Source organism: Pseudonaja textilis, chromosome 13 (genome assembly GCF_049901715.1).
Source record: "Pseudonaja textilis isolate UNSWEBS1 chromosome 13, rPseTex1.2, whole genome shotgun sequence".
Lineage (NCBI taxonomy): Eukaryota > Metazoa > Chordata > Lepidosauria > Squamata > Elapidae > Pseudonaja > Pseudonaja textilis.
The window spans coordinates 21,089,084-21,105,496 of NC_142002.1; the positions used below are offsets into that span (position 1 = coordinate 21,089,084).

General features: G+C 57.7%; 1 protein-coding gene across 1 annotated transcript; it reads right to left on the reverse strand.

The window, feature by feature from the left end:
- Positions 1-837: 837 nt before the first annotated feature.
- On the reverse strand, positions 838-16,001 carry RNF111 (ring finger protein 111). Its single transcript, XM_026709719.2, is given in 17 exon segments — positions 838-2,108; positions 2,839-2,942; positions 4,055-4,150; positions 4,872-4,964; positions 6,614-6,740; positions 7,053-7,178; positions 8,007-8,099; positions 8,101-8,263; positions 8,266-8,334; positions 8,431-8,466; positions 8,469-8,685; positions 8,991-9,316; positions 9,712-9,915; positions 10,053-10,216; positions 11,178-11,304; positions 11,984-12,892; positions 15,874-16,001. Coding segments are annotated over 16 exon segments (2,952 nt in total). The 5' UTR covers positions 12,873-12,892; positions 15,874-16,001; the 3' UTR covers positions 838-1,990.
- Between the last annotated feature and the right edge of the window lie 412 nt (positions 16,002-16,413).

Below are 16,413 nucleotides of genomic sequence, written 5' to 3' on the forward strand. Positions count from 1 at the left end.
TCTGAGGACAGATGTCTTGAAGCAGAATTGTGGGGCACCTTTTGTGGCTCGAGGCAGGTCGCAGCCGCATCTCTAGCCACAGGGCCAGGCAAGGCTGAAGCAGAGCCAGGCGGTCTTGTCTCCAAGCAGGCTGGATGACGGACTAGATATGCGGGCCCTGCTGATTTCCGCTATGATTTTTTTCTTTTGCTCCTTCCGCCATCCAACCTGCTAAGCCTGGGCTAAAACATCCCCAAAGAGATCGTGGCCTGGGCAAGCGACCCCCTCCTTCCCGACTCGGCTGCTGGGAATCCTGCTTAGCAGTCACTAAGCGAGACCCGGATGACCTCAACAGCACAGAAGGGCCCCACCCCGGTGGGCGTCCCAAGCCCTTCAGCCCCATCCACGCCCACCTGCCGGCCACCATTGGTCCTCCGCCTGGAGGAGACGCGCCCGATTGGCTGCCGCCCTGCCCTTTTCTTCCCTTCTTCTCGCGTCACCACGACTGCAGTCCTCGCGCAAGGCCTTCTGGGAGTTGTAGTCTTCGTGAGGGCGAGGCCCGCGCGGAAGGGGGCGAAGCTGCCCTGGCTCACGAGTAGAAGCGGGATTCCGCGGCCGATCGCCTCCCTCGTTTTTGAGCCCCGGTTGCGGCCACCAGGAGTGGCCTCGCTGCTCGGAAAGGAGGGCGGCGCATTTCGGGCGCTTCCACAGCGGGCCAAGCAAAGTCCTGCGCGCTGGGCCGAGTGCCGCCTCCGGAGAGGAGGGTCGACCTCAGCGACCCCCCGCCCCGCTGTTAATAGCGGAACCCGCCATGCAACGCAAGGGTCACCAATCTTGAGAAATAACACAAAAGTCAGATGGATTCAGCTAACTTTATTAATTGTAAAACTAAAAAAAAAAAAACCACCCAGATCCCCCAGAGAACAGGGACCTTCATAGAATCTTGTGAATTCATGGATATTTGCCAGAAGAAACGATGCCCGGTTCCATCCTCGGAAAGGAGTTTTTCCTTTTTAACAGAACCAGTCTGTGCAGATCAGTAGATGAACTTAACATTGGACTGAGGAAGGAGAAACAAAAGACAGGCCACCACCCTGCTCTTCCCCTCGCCTTCTCCTGGTACTTCTTTTATCAGCCCGCATCTATCTACAGAGCAGCTAGTTGAAATCCAACATTTAGTGTTCAGTAGGGCTGTTCACAGCAGTAAACTTTTTGTGTTAGCGGTTCGAATGGCTAGACATAAGAAAATGGTACATACAATCAGACAGCAGTCTAAATGTTTTTAATATTGACATTCAAAGTTATCTGCATTGTGCTGAAGGTTTAAGAACATAAAAATGTGATCCAAGAGGATGCCCCAATTAGTCTGACGTTACAGGATGGGCAGGCGAGGCCCCCAGGCAGGGCAGGCGGAGGGGCAGGCAGCCCCGGCCATCCTCCTTGCAATGAAGCTTGCCCAGGACAAAGCCCCAGAGCCCCTCCCCACACAGGTATACAGCAGCTTTTTTTTCCTAATTAAGGAATGTCTTAAAAAAAATATCCTTTGATCTTTATACACTTAAAACTAAAAGACTTGATTAAATTAAGGGCTCTGAGGTTAGTAATGAGTGAAATCATACTCTGGAAAGTTGACTTTCGGGACAAATAAAAAAAAGAGGGAGGGCCACACAGCTCTACTTTCTAAAGCAGATAATCTTGCCTGCAAGTTTGGGGGGGGGAGGGGGGGTGTCACTAAGCCCATAATATGTGCAAAGAAATGCAATATGGGGAGCGATCCATGCAAAAGGACAGGGAGAACCGGTTAGGAGTCTGAAAGGGCTAAACAAACAAACCAAAAATAAGCTTTATAAATACACTAACTGTAGGGTTAGCATCAGGTATACCACAGAGCAGACAAACGGCACTCTAGCAGGTTCAAATGCTTCCCACGACTGCACAGCCGAGTCAGGCCATCTTTGGTTGACTGCAGTACCCGGAAGGAGGAAAGCAAGAGGTTGGAGGCCAAAGCCTGTCAACTTTCGCTGGGCAGCTGAGCCTCAATGTCCACTCTGCAAATGGGGCACTTCTTGTTGGTAATTAGCCACTGATCGACACACACTTGGTGGAAGAGATGCATACACGGAAGGCGCCTAAAATGGAAGGAAGGAAGGAAGGAAGGAAGGAAGGAAGGAAAAGATCAACAGTGCGCAGGCTGGCCAACGGATCAGGTTCTTGTTTTTCAAAAATAAGACTCTGGAGAAGATGCTTCTCTAACCGATTAGGAAAGCCATCTCTTTTGACAAGGCATTTTCTCCAGAACTATGGGGCTGTTGAACAACAGGTGGCTAAATTTGGCAAAAGGACCACGGAGGGCAAGAGCTGTGAGCTAATTTCTCTTTCAGGACAAGAGTCAAGACTGCAAAGTTGAAATGTGCACAAGGCTGGACAGATTGGTTCCAGCTGGGAAGCGTTGGTTATTGCGTCAAGGCATAGACCACTAAGAGGCAAAATAAATTAAAAAATAAATTTCTTGCAGTAGACTGGGGCATCAAACAGCTAAACCAGAGCTCCCTTGGCTTTCACTTCCAGAGCCTTGCTGCAAAACAGGCTGCTTTAAACTGGTCCTGGAGCTGCAGCCTCAAAAAGAATAAAAAAGGCGGCTCCTGGGGGAAAGGAAGGAAGCATCTCCTCTGAACAGGGGAATTTTCTGACACCCACCCATGCTGGTATTTTGAGACAAACTGGTGGCAGCTGGCCGGAGCCTCCGCCTCTCTAAATTTCCAACCTTCCGCAGTACACTTTTATAAAGAAACAATTCCTGGTCTACACCTGACCCACAAGGTTAGTTCAGTATCTCCAATAGATTTCCTGTTCAGTTACCTGACATCTTCCCCTTCCTCTAATATAGATAAACATATGGTACACTTTTCCTCCGTGTCTTCCTCAGTTCCTTCTTCCCCATCATGTTTGCAGTGTAGTTTCCTCTGTGAGAACCAATCAGTTGTTACCTTATTAGCAGAGATGACATTATTGGCAAACTGAATGAGATCTGTTTTACACACAATTATCATTCCTCTTACACCAACCCACTAGGCATACGTGGTACTTTAAACAATATAAAATCAAAGTTGGACAACAGCTGCTATTTCTGAATTCCGAACCTCTGGTAACAATTATTTCAGTGTCCAATAACATTTTTGACAATCCAGGTATTTGTTTCAAATTGAATTATTTTCAAGGGGGGAGGAGATGGTTGATCCAAATTCTTTTTAATTTTAATTTCTGAACAGGATCTTCTTTTGTGGTATTTAATTGTTAAACTGATTTACCTGCGCAACTGTAAAATGCCCAAGGCACATGGGGCGGGGGGGAATGACCCCACGCGAGGCGGGTCATGAAGCTACATTATGTTCTCAGAGCGACACGGAAGAGCCCTCGCTCGCCCACAAGCTCCCTCTATCAGCTCGGACTTTGTTTCTTTGTGAGCCGACCTGGTGCTGGTATTGCTGACAAGGGAGCAATTGCTCCCAACTCAGAGCCTCAATGTCTTCTCTGATTTCGGGAGCAGGCCTCCTATTTATAAGGCTGTTATTTGTAAAGCGTGACATGTTATTGTTTTTTATTGCTTTCCAAGTAACAGGTGGGCTCTGCTCCTGCAAGGAAAGCTGTTAGGCACCCCATTCCTAGCACAACCTGTGCCCCATCCCATCAAGAAAGTATCCCCTGGAAGTGCCAGAAATGAACCAGAGGCTCAACGCGGCAAGGTGGGCAGAGAAGAGCGGGCAGAGCCCCTTCTCACTCAACTATCAGCCATCTGAATAACAGGCCCATTTGGGGCTCCGGGGTCCTAGATAAACAAAAGCAGGCACAAAACCGTGCCTGGCTTGACCCCTCCTGGTGAAAAAGCAGCTTCTGCAGCCAGATTCCACACCTGGAACCTAGAAAGCATTTGCGATGATCTGCCTCCTTTTAGAAGAGCAGCAACGTGTGAGATTCTGAGGCTGGGAACCCCTAAAGCGTCTCCTTCTTTGGGCTTGACAGGGAAAACGGAGGAGCTTTGGGACGTGCCACGGGGGAAGTTCTTGAAACCGCTCACCTTCTTGTACTTGTGGGGATAAGTGCATCTTTCAATGGTTCCTTGGGAAGCTCCACGATTCACATTTCCTAAACGTTCTTCCAGATGGATTAATTCCTGGAATCAAAGTGGAACAGAAGAGGTTGCAATCTCAATCTTCTCCCCCCAATTTAATTAAGATGCAGCTTATTGGACAAGTCACACAGGGCAGCAGCAGCAGCCTTTACTGTTCAACGGCTCTTCTTTGTCCTGGCCGCGTCCTCAAGGCGGATGAAGTGGGGCAATGCAGCACAGCCCACAAGGAGGGAGCCCCAAGGACTGCAGGCAGCCTCCATAAGGTCACTTCAGCAAGCGAGACCCCCTCCTTGTGCCTGGGATGGTTCCCTCCAGGGCTGCCTGCTTAAGCCTGGTCAGTGAGGACTGCAGGGCAAGGGCTGCACTTCAGCACCCCACCCTCCGTGGGAAAGGCGTCTGCCGGGCCCTCCCTACGTCATAAACCAGAGCGGGGAATTCATGAACTCTCTGCGCCTGATACTTCAATTCCTCTCAGACAGCCAGGCTCAAGTCGGAGGACCTGACCGTTTAACACCAACACTCCCCCCCTCCCCCCCCCCGCCGCCTTCCCTGAGCCAACTTGACAGTCCCCGGCAGGTGGAGGGCGGCCGCTGCTGCAGAAGCCAGGAAAAAAGCCCCCTCAAGCTGGGACGCCTGCCCGTCCCCCAACCGCAACCAAGGCCCGAGGTCGCTGAGGAAAAGAGGGAGAGCAGGTCCCCTCCCCACTTCAGGTCCCCCGAAGCAAAAGTCCCGCCACAAAGCTGAGGGTGATTCTATTACAAACCTCAAAATTGCCCCTGAAAGGGCCTCGGAATGAAGTTCCATCCAATCCCGATGAAATGTAGCGGATGTGAGGGTAGCCGGCCATGTCAGGGACCTGGTCAAACAGCAGAAGGGAGTTAAATCTAAAGAATTCGGCCTGGCTGACGGCCTCCCTTCCTTTTTCCCCAGGGCTGCTTGACCGTCCCGGTGGCCGGCCAGGAGGAGAGTCTCTCCGGAAGGGGCCGACCGTCCCGCTCCGCCTGGGCCTAGCTCAGCAACCAGGCCTTGGCTTGTGCAACTAACTCTCCTGACTGGCGCTCTGGGCCTGCCTCACCCTCAGGCGGCTGCAAAGTCAGAGAAGTCCTACCCCCGTGGACCCTCTCCTCCGCCAGCCAGCCTCTCACCTTTCAGGAGACCGTCATTCAGACAGACAGAGGGCGCTACCGGCATGCTGGCATGCATGGTGGTCTTCAACGTGGCAGGAACTGTCCCAACATTGGAACAAGGCCTGGAATACCACACTGAGAACCCACGTGACACCCGCCCACCCCAAAAATGTCCTCTGCCATCCCACACGTGGAATCAAGGCAGGTCTCCCTGAATATGAGCCAGACAAAACCCCTTCCCCTTCCATAAAACAAGCCAGAATACAGCAGGCACCTCCCGTAACAAATCAAAGGTGCTGCAAAGTGACCAGCATCACGTTCAGAAAGTCAAACCCCCCCAGACCTCAAGTGAGATCAGAGGCAACCAAACTCCTGAGTGAAAAGCCCAAGGCAACAGGGGACCCCACCTCAAGAATGCCTTCAATGGCCTGCTAGAGGCTGTTTCTGCCTTGAGCCATTTTAATGTGGGGTTAAGCTGCCTTGGGGTAACGTCTTTGCCTGCTAGTTGAACAACATGACCGGTTTCCCTCTAAGCCGGGGCAGGGATTCTGTCTCCCCTGGCTCTCTGCCTATACAGGCTTTGGCATGTCCCTCCAGAGGTCACAGCGTGTTCAAACCGGCCACCGGCCCCCCAGTTCCCCCCCCCCAGCCAGCGGCTGAGTCCAGAGACAGGCTGCAGCTCCCGCCCAGCCCTCGGCCTTGCCCTCTCCCCGAGACCAATTTCAGCCAGATTCAACGCTGCACATCAGAAATGGTTCAAGGATGCTCCAAACCAAGGTGCCCCTTGTAGGTTCCCCTCGACCCCAAGCAGCTCCCAGGGGCCTGATCTTGGCCCCGAGGAAGGAAGGGCCCCCTGCTTTTCCGGCTTGGGCTGTGGCTGAAGGGAGGTTGGTTTGGGGTTCTCAACTCCTGCACAGGACAGAAGGGCAAAGTCCCTTTTCCCTCACATCCCCAAATCAACAGGAAAGAAAACTGCGGCAAAACCTCCGCTTGATCCCAAGCCTGTCAGTCCCCAGGTCAGCTGGCAGCTTCCCAGTCAAGCTTTGCCTACGAACCTCGACCCAGGAAAGGCTCAATCCCAAAAAGTACGGCTATCCAGTTCAACCCCCAACATGGCTGCTCTCGGTAGGTTCTCTAAGTCAGCCGTCAAAAGCGACGGCTGAGTCAAGAGCACCAATCAGACGCAGAGGCTCAATGGGCTTTCTCAATTTGAGGCAAAACAGGTGGGCTTCTGTTCCCCCGCCCACTGGAGTCGGAGCACCCCGCCTGGTCTCCTTGGGGCCCCCGAATACAGCCCGTGCAGACTCCCCCGTGACCCTGGCAGGGCACGACCGGGAAACAACCCAACTCCGGGGCCACCTGGAACCGCCCCACTTACCATTAAGGGAAGGGCGCCAATCTGCAAGTGGTGAAGCCGAGGGGACGTGTGGTAGTGGGCCAAGTGCGGGTGCATCGGAGCCGGTGGGTAGGTCGCTGCCGTCACGCCTGCTTCGATGCCCAGCTCCCTGCAACCAAGCATAGAGTCCATGGGCAGCCAGGGCCTCCCTCCCTCCCTCCCAGCCTCTGCCCGGGGATCTCGCCCGTTTGGGACCTGAGCCTTCTGCCCGTTTCCCCTTCTTTGGGGAGACCCATCGCCCTCCCTAGGCCCCGCAGGTGACACCCGTCTCCGGACAGCTTCACCAGACGGGACCCAAAGCTATCCCAACCCCCAACCCCCGGCTGAGTTGCCCCGGTAGGGAGAGCTGCCCTTGGACCGGGCGGGCAGGCTAGGCCGCGAAGGGGAAAGGGCGCGTGGGTCCCCGGGGCCTGCTACTAACCAAGCCGACCTCTCCGGCGCTTGTCGCGGATGCGAAGACATGGTCTGTGGCACATGAATGTGGTGGCCGTGGCCGTAGTTGGGATGCATCCGGTGAGGATGTGGCGGCGGCCGCTCGTGTGCTCGCCTGGAGGGGAAGAAAAACTTTGAGGGCTGCTGCCCGCGGTGGGTGCCAGAGCCTGAATGGGTCACGGCTGGGCTGCCCCACCATCTGCCCCTCCCGCACCAGCGTTGACCGGGTCCGCCAAAGGTCAGAAGGCCAGCCTTGGCTTGCCAGAGTCCGGCTGGCGGATGAGACACGGAGCAGCCAAGGAAAGCCGCTCGCTTGGGGCTCCCCTTCGCCTCTCCGGCTTTCGTGCCTTTCTAAAGGGCCTGAAGTTCCCAGGCCGGCTGGGCCGCTTCTCAGTATTGAGGAGGGTTCGAGGTCTACAAGCCCTGTCCGGACCTCCCCCGGCCCCCCCTTGCCCAATGCCAGGAACTGGACGGAAGGCTCCCGACGCAGAGCGAGGCTTGAGCCAGCCTCGGGCATCTGCAGCCGGCAGTTGCTCCCTCCAGTTGTGCAGCCATGGGAGGAGGAAGCTCAGGCCACCTTCACCCTTTGCTGGGCTCCCCCAGCGCTACAGAGGGGCTGCCTTCCGTTAGGCTCCCATGGCGGGGATGGTGGTGACCACCATGGCCAGACCACCCTGCGTGTCTCTGGGCTGCAGCCTCGCACCTTCCCCCAAGGCTCCTGGGGAAAGGACGGAAGCACCAACAGGTAAGATCAAAGGGCGGGGGGTAGTGCTCCCCTCACTGCATCCGCGTGTGTGTGTGTGAACAGTTTTAAGTGTCAACCCTCCCAGAGCCACTCTGAAGCCGGGTGGCCCCTAAACCTACTAAGGACCTAAATGTTGGCCGGAGCCCCGACTCCTTCCCGGCCGCAGGGCGGCTCAAGCGAGGGGGCAGAGCTACGTACGTGGGGTGCTGCATCAGGCGCCTCCTCTGGACCTCCATCCGCTGGATCACCTCGTGAGGGTGCAGCCGCTGGGCCGAGGGGGCAGCCGCGGGAGGTGATGGGCACTGGGGAGGGGCTGGGGGAGGGGGCCACGGCATTGGCCAGCGGGTGAGGGGGCGGGGGCGGGACCGGGTGGGAAGAGGCGTGGGAGAGGGAGGGGTGGAAGGGGTGGACGGGGTGAGGGATGACGTAGTCCACCTGGGGGCCCCGGGGGCTGCCGAGGGAGGGTTGCCGTGGGCATGGGGGCAGGCTGCGGCCTGAGGGTGGAGGGGCCGGGTCAGGGAGGCATCTGGAAGCAGAGGGAGAAGAGCAGCCGTTACATCTAGGCGGGAGCCAAACCCACCAGGGGGCCCGCCCCTCCCCCCCTCCCGAGCCCCCCACTTACAAGGCGAGTGCAGGTAATGGCGGCAGGAGGAGAGAGAGGCCTGGGTGGGGGCTGCGGCGGGGGGGCCAGGCCCGTGCTGTAGCCATCCATGCTGATTGGCTGACTGCAAGTGGCCCCCGCCTGGTGTCCGTAGAGGGAGCTCCGGGAGGAGGAGCCTGGGCAGCAGGGGTCAAAGGCCGAAGTGCCATGGAAGGAGCCGCCTGCGGGGTTCCGGATGCCGCCGCTGCCGCTGCTCAGATCCACCGGCAGGGCCTGCTGCGCAGGAGGAGAGCGGCCAGTTAACACCCCCCCAGCCAGCACGCAGGGGAGCCAGAATCTCAACTGGCCCTGCTCTCCTGCCACGGGTGCCCCCCAAGTCCTCCCTCCCACGTTCAGCACAGGGCCCATCCCAGCTGCTCTGGGAGAGGAGCCCAAGGGAAGGAGGGCCGGGAGGGTGTGACAGTTCGGCCCTGCTGCCCGGATGGCCTCGTCCCTGGGAGCAGGGTGGGGCTCCTTGCCCCCCCCCCTTCAGGGAACGAGGGAGGGAAACGCCCGGCCAAAGCGCCCGGCTCCCGACTTGCCTGGTCATGGAAGGTGGTGCCAGTGCTGCTGCTGGGCCCCCCGGAGGCCGGGACGGCAGGAGGCCTGTCGACAGGGCAGCTGGCGTCGCTGAAGGGGGGCGAAAGGGGGAGGCCGGCGTGGGGGCTCTGGTGGTGGAGGTGGTGGTGCTGGAAGTGGTGGCTGTGCTGCTGGAAGCAGCTGGCGTGGGCCGGGCCCAGGACGTGCTGGTTCTGCGCGGAGACGATGCTGCAGGGAGAGTGCTGGGGGCAGCAGGAGGGCAGCCTGGGCATGGCCGGGGGCCCCGGCTCCAGAGCAGGGTTGGAGGCGTTTCCTCTTGCATCGTCCCCTGGGGAAGGGAGGTGGGAGAGCAAGCCGGCCTGAGCCGCAGCCCTCCGAAGGCGCCCGGAGCCCACCGGGAAGCCCCGCAGGTGCAAAGCCGGCCCTTGGCCCACCGGGGGCCGCCCAGAGGCTCCCTGCCCTGCCCTGCCCTGCAGCAGCCAGGACTCCTCCTGGCCTGGCGGCAACCAAGCCCAGCCTGCCCCTCCCGCTCCGAGCGAGCAGAAAGCAGGAGAAGCCGCTTTCCTCGGATCAGCACAACCCTCCGCCCGCAGCCCCCCCAACACCTTCACTCCTTTCAACGGCCACGCAAACGTCCCTCCAGCCACAACAGGACCACAACTCCAAAGAGCGGGTGGGATCCGCGGGGCTGTCAGCCTCCTGCGGGAAGAGAGACCTTCCTACCTGCTGTCAAGCTCCCAGCTGTGCTGCCGCTGTGGGACGGGAGAGCCAGGGGCTCCGCTTGCGAGGAGGGCTGGCTGCTGGAGACGCCGGAGGCTCCTCTGGGGACCAGCTCTGAGGGGGTGGCGGTGGGGCCGCCCTCGGAAGCGGCACCGGCAGCCTGAGCGTCCCCTCTGGAGGAGGAGGAGGTCGGCACCACGGCTGGGTCTACAACGAAGGGCAGGGGGGCGGTTTGCGCAGGCGGCCCGGAATGTGCGCTTCTTTGGCGCCATCCGAGGATTTCCAGCCAGGGATGGCAAAGGAGGGGCAGGGCTGGGGTGGGGCTCAGCCTCCCAGGCACCTACCGTCCTCATCCACCGTCAGGTCCACGACTTCGGCTGCGTTCTGCCTCAAGGGCTGGATGACCGTGGAGACTCGGCTGCGGTTCCGCTGCTCTGCTGGCCGTGAAGCATGGGAGCCCGAGCCGTGGCCCCAGTGGGATCTCGAATGCCCGAGCGAGGATCGAGATCTGATCGGGGGCGATAGGAAAGGGGGCCCCGGCGGCTGAGAAGATGCTCCTTGGAGGGGCTGCAATTCCCCCCATCTCTTCCCCGGCCTGAGCGAATGACACGCCTCACTCCACCCAAAGAACGCCTTGCTGGATAGGAAGTGCCAGAACCCGAAAGGCGGCCAGCAAAACCTCGGCTGAGACCAGAGCAGGCCACCAGGGCCGGCCTGGCTCCACTGCCAACCTCAGTGGGCTAAAGAGAAGGGAGCCCCACCCCCAGGGGGAATGACAGGCCCAGCCTGCTACCAGAGGCAAAAGGTGGCGTTTTAGGGAGGTCCCCCCCTGTTTGAAACAAGAGAAGCTTCCTCCCCTCCCAAAACCGGAATCTGCAGTTGGGGCTGCTTCCTGTGGCCGAGAGATGGCAAGAAGGAAGGAGAAGTGCCAGGTGCAGCAACCACAGGTGGCCTCATCCTACAACAAGGGAAACTTCCGTCGCTAGGCAAGACGGTCGCTAAGCATACTTTGCCCTACCTTACGCCCTTTCTTGCCGCAGCTGTTAAGTGAATCATTGCAGTTAAACTGGTAACCTGGTTGGTAAGTGAATCTGGCTTCCCCACCGGCTGCTTATTCGGGTCCCGTGGTAACCGTTACAAATGCCTGCCCTTTGCCGAGGGCCTGGCCACGTGACCACGGCAGGGATGCCGCGACGGCTGCAGCTGTGGGAAAACTGGCCCAACGTCCCTTTTCCAGCACTATTGCCATTTCAAATGGTCATTAAATGAATGGTTGTAAGTCAAGGACTACCAACATCCCTGCCAGAGTCTCTGGATCCAGGCGGATCTTCCAATTGTGAGGAGGAGCCTAAAACAAGCCTGTTCGAGGGATCTCCCTCTGGGTCTCCACCACCAGATCCTGCCTTCTTCGCTTCCAGGGCTCGAGCCATCCCACAGCCACCCGGAGAACCCAGCCGGGCCCGTCTTACCGATAGCTCTCCCCCACAGTGACAATCTCCACTTCGCTGTCTGTCGAGGTAACGTTGATTTCTTCATTGGCGGTGACTTGCGGGGTTGAAGAGGCTTCGATCACCACCACATCTTCATCAAGACTCCCTGAAACAGAGCACCAAAGGAAGAAGGGGGAATTGGAAACAAGTCCTACCAGGAGGGATCCGCCAGGGGGGTCAGGGACCTTCTGGGAAAGGCAGGCAAGTAGAGACAAAAGCAGCAATGCAACCTCCGACTCTGGCCATCGGGCTCTTCTTCCTCCGACTGTCGCCCTGTGTCCAAGGAGCGTTCCAGCTCACAGTTGGACAGGACATGAGCGGTCCGGGCATGAGAAGCCCCGCCCGGGCCCTACGAAGCCAAGTCCTTGTGCACAACTGGAGTTACCCCTTCCTGCAGCAGCATCCAAAGAACCGGTAAGACCACCCCCCCCTCCTGCCCCAGCACCAGCAGCCCCATGTCTGCCCAATTCTAGCAGGGGGCAGCATCATGAGACCCTGGCGTGTCACAGTGGGAGTCAGCAGCAGGGAGCTGCTTTGGGGAACTGGACAAAGTAGCAGCCGAGAGGGCCAGGAGTCCTGGCATGCAACCTTCCGGGGGCCCTCGGCTCCTAGAATTCCCCAGCCAGCCTGGGCCCCACACCGGGGAGTTGCCACGGTTGGGAAATGGTGATCTCAGCACAAGCCCTCGGGGGTGGGGGTGGGGGTGCAGGCAACCACAAGAACGGCTGCGGGAGAACGGCTGGGCACACTCCAGCCAGAGAGACCCGCAGCAGCGGCGTCTTTACCTGAGGGAACCGCCGTGCTGGCTTGGTGGTTCTCCCCAGCCGACACAAAGAGCTCCTCTTCTCCTTCGGTGGAGGAGCTGGAAGAGGAGGCGCTGCTGAGGTCGTTCTCACTGGTGCTGCTGGAGCTGGGCAGCAGAGCATACTTCTGCCGGGCGAAGACTTCCCTTTTCTTCCGCTGCATTAAAATCCGCTCTTTTTGGTTCTGGGTCCGTTGCGCAGCGCTCGCTTTCACAAACCGCTTCCTGTAGGGAAGTCGCCTCCGAGCCCCACCGCTGTGGAAACAGGGCCTTTTCAGCAGGATCCCTGAGACGGAGTCCGCCTCTGTCCGGGGCCACTTTTGTGGCCGAGAACCGTGGATTCTGCTGGAGGCATTTAAGACGGCCCGGGCCTGCCGCACGGGGGCCGCCTCCTTGTCCTCGTCTGACGTCTCAGTGTCGGAGTCTCCAAAATGCAAGCTGGACGAAGGTGAGGAGGCACAGTCGCTGAAGGAAGAGTCGTTGTCCTCGCTTTGTGTGTCGAGACGCCGCCTCATCCCTAAAATGGAGGGCATCTCTTTGCCCGCACAGTTTGGAGCGTAGGAAGGGCCAGCCTGCTGGCTCTTGCGTTTCTTCCTCACGACGATGGCTTCTTGGGCCGGACGGCTTCCATTCAGGTCCTTCTGCTTCTGGGCGTCCCCACAGAGATGAGAGAATTCCTCCCCCACTTTGCTGGCAATCATCTCGACTTCTTCCCCGGGGAAGTTTTTGGTGGCCTCGGAGGGTGGAGGAGGGTTCAAGAGGATGCCCTTCAGGTTTTCCTGGCTCTTTGGTGCACCAGAAGAAGAAACGTCACTCTTCATATCCGCTTCTAGCGTATAGACGCTACGACATTGAGGGGCCCATTGAGACATGGGAGCACCATGCAGGAGGCCTAGATGGAGGCAAACACAAGGCCCCAGTTACTCTTCGCCTCCCAGGACTTCCCGATGTGCCAACTTCAACTCCCAGAATTCCCCAGCCATCCAAGATGGACAAACATGGGCTAAGAGGCGCCTGGTCCAAGTGACTTCTACCCTTCCCAGAGCAGCCAGCAACTCCTGGCTCTACAGCCTCCTCTGGTTCCCTCCCCACAGGGCTCCGGTGTCTCAAGCCGAATGAATTTGAGGTTTTCTACAGTTGGAGGAAGTAATAAATGCTAACCATTTCTGCAAATATCACTGGGTTAAAATGCTGTTGATTGTATTGAGGATTGTTTAGTTTTTCCCACAATTCTAATCATTTTATCGGTAACTATAACCTGAATTAACTAAATTAACTAAAATTTTGAAATAATTCCTAATAATACTGGGGAACACAAAGATTGCTTCCCAAATACGGTTGATGCCAGAAACTAAAATCACGGGTCAGGGTCAGCGGAGATGGGGAATTATTCAATCAAGCCAGAGAAATGTACTGGAGAATCGGAACTTGTTTTATTAAGGGCAAGAGTTATAAAGGATTGATGTACCACACAAACCATTATTAATTAGCATAACATCCTCAGTTGCAAATTATGGACTCCAAACCACTATGGTTTTGTTCATACCAAATGTTATGCCAAACCAGCTCACAAAGGCTCATTGGCTTGAACTAAGTTGTCCAGTTTGTCTTTTGTTAAATTGTGAATCTGTGAAAAATTGATATTTACCCACAATGCACAGAGAAAGTTCAGAATGTGAAGCTTAGGTAGGCCTGGGCAGGCCTCTGCTTCCAGGGGACCTTGCCAGGGGCAGGAGGGAATGCCTTGTCAATTTCCTAATTAATAGTTTTATTGCTTCTCCACCTTTGTGCAACGCCAGAAATGAAAAAGTTGGCTATTACATTCACTCTAGGCTAAAGCATCCATCCAGGATGGCTGTAGTAAAGCCAGTCAGCCGGTAATGTAGCTTAATAAGGAGTTACATTTCAGAATAGTTAACAATTTACTTGATTTTATATAGAATTGCGTTTACTTGATTTTATATAGAATTGCGTTAGATGAACTCAGAGCATTTTCAGCCAGAATCCAACAAGGACTCATTACTAATTGAGAGCAGAGTCCCACCCAGGGCATTCCTCTCTTTCTGGTAAGTGTCCCGTTCCTCCCAGAGGCATCTACCAGACTTTGGTCAACTTGATCAACAAAATGGTCCAGGTTTCACTCAGCCTTCTCCACACCCCACATTGATTCTTTAAGCATCCCAGCAATTCAAATGGGTCTCGTCCATTGGAAAAAGCACTTGGATTAAAAGCACAATTTTTACATCAGGGAAAGTGGGGTGCCGGGTTGGTTCAAATCTCCTTCTGGGAGCTGTTCCCTCCTTGTGTGTCACAACAGAAAGGGCAGAGCCCGATGCCCCAGGCGCAGATCCCTCTCCGCTATTTAGCATAAACAAACCAACTTTTCTCCCCAGCCACTCCGGCTCACCCTCCAATCCTGTGCAAAGTCCAGATTTTGCTCCTGCCGGGCCTGGCCTTGCCAAGACCGTGAGAGAGGCGATGGCAGACCCAGTTATTTTGCTAGAGAGACCATAAAGTTACGCTACCTGGTCCTGACCGGGCTCAGGTAGTCCTCCTTCAGGGCCTTCCTGTGCCACCCTGCCTGCAGTGGGGGCGTGAAACTTTCCTAAAACTGTAATTCAGCTGGGGAAATCCTTACATATTGCCCATTAACAGTCCCCAGTCCACTATTTATACAAGCCTTTCCTACACACTTTTGGAGGTATTCCAGCTGTTTCCAATTTTTTTATGTGAATTATTTCACATGATCTAGATGAGCCTTAACTGCCAACGATGGGAGAAATAAATGTTAGAAACTGATTTTTAAAAGGCCTATGTCTCTGTTTATAGTTACCCAGAGTAACCTTGCATGAGAGATTGGTGAGATAAAAAATGAATAAATAAAACAAAATAAAGTTTCCAGACGGTAGCCTTTGTTTTGTCTTTAGGCTAAACAGTGCATTATTGCCAACAGTCGTTGTTCTACACAAAACCTGGCACCAGAGCTACTATTGCTGGATTGCTCATTAATGGTCGAAGAACCTGGTACAACGGTGGCCATAAAAACGGAACATTCCGACATCCTTGTATTTCCCCCTTTGGTGCCTTAGCAGCTCATTGCCGCCATTGCAGTTTTTCTGACCCAGAGACTGAATGGGTGGTGTTAAAATAAGGTGAATTAGCACCAACCGGCATTCCGGCTGATGACCTCCTGGTCTCCCTGATCCCGAGGGGCCCCCGGGGGTCCACCCAAAACACCCGGGCGCCCTCGGTCACAGCTGGAAGCCGTTGGGGACAGAGGCCGACTGGACCAATGCAGAGGCCTCCTAATCCTTAGGGAAGGGGGGGCAACCGGCCTTGCCAGGGAGGCCGGGCGGGCAAGCAGGTCTGTCAGAAGGCAGGAGCGCCTTGCAGGAAGGGCGGGTGGGGGGCGCAGGGCTTTACAGGAACCAGCCAGGAAGGGGCGGAGGGGAGACGCGCTCAGGGTCCCGGTCCTGGCTGGAAGGGGGCAGGGAGCCCCACCTCAGAGCCCCCCACTTCACGCGCGGAGAGCCCCGGGTCCTCTGCTGCGGAAGGGCCGCAGGAGGAGGGGGAAGGGCCAAGAATCCCCAGCCGGGAACCCCGTTAGGAAGCGCCCGCTCTCCACGCCCGGCCCGGCCTTCCCGGCGGCTGGAGGCGGGGAACCCTCCCGGGGCTGCCACGCAGGCGGCCCCTCCGCCCGGGACCCCAGCCGCGCACTTCCAGCCGGCAGAGCCGCCCCCCGCCCGCAAGAGCCCCGAGCCTGGCGCGGACGGTGGGTATGGTAGACCGGCCCGCGGGCGGCCACACGAACGCCCCCGGCCGCCCCCGCTCTGCGGCCCGCGAGAGCCCGGCGGCCCTCGCCCCGGAGCCTACCTGAGGGGGGCCGAGGCGAGGGGCGGCGGCCTAGTCGGGCCCAGCAGGCGCCGGATCCCTCGGCCGCCGCGGCGCCGCCTCAGTCTTCCTGCCTCCGCGGTGCGAGGCCGCCGTCTCACGAGGGCCGCCGCTCTTCTCCGGCCCCGCCGCCGCCGCCGCCGCCGCCTCGCCCGCCGCTCCCGTCCCTCCCTCCCTGCCTGCCTGTCCGCGGAGGCAGCAGCGCGACACCCGCGACGCTTTACGGCAGGCCGCCCGGCGCCCCCAAGAGGCCGCGGCTCCGGCTCGCGCCCGCTTCCGGATCCCCGTGGACGCCGCGGAGGGGCCGCCTCCCCGCTCCCCTAGGTGGCTCCGAGGGGGCCGCCCTGGCGCCGTCCTCGCACCGCTCCCTCGGGAGGGCCCCGCGCTCCCGCCGCCAGCGCCTCCGCCCGCCCTCCGCGGCCGTTTCCGCCGGGGGACGCCGCCGCGCAGCACGGAAGAAGCGCCGCCCCGCAGGCGTCGCAGAACCCGAAGTGTGGGGGAAACGCTCTGGGAGGCAGTCTC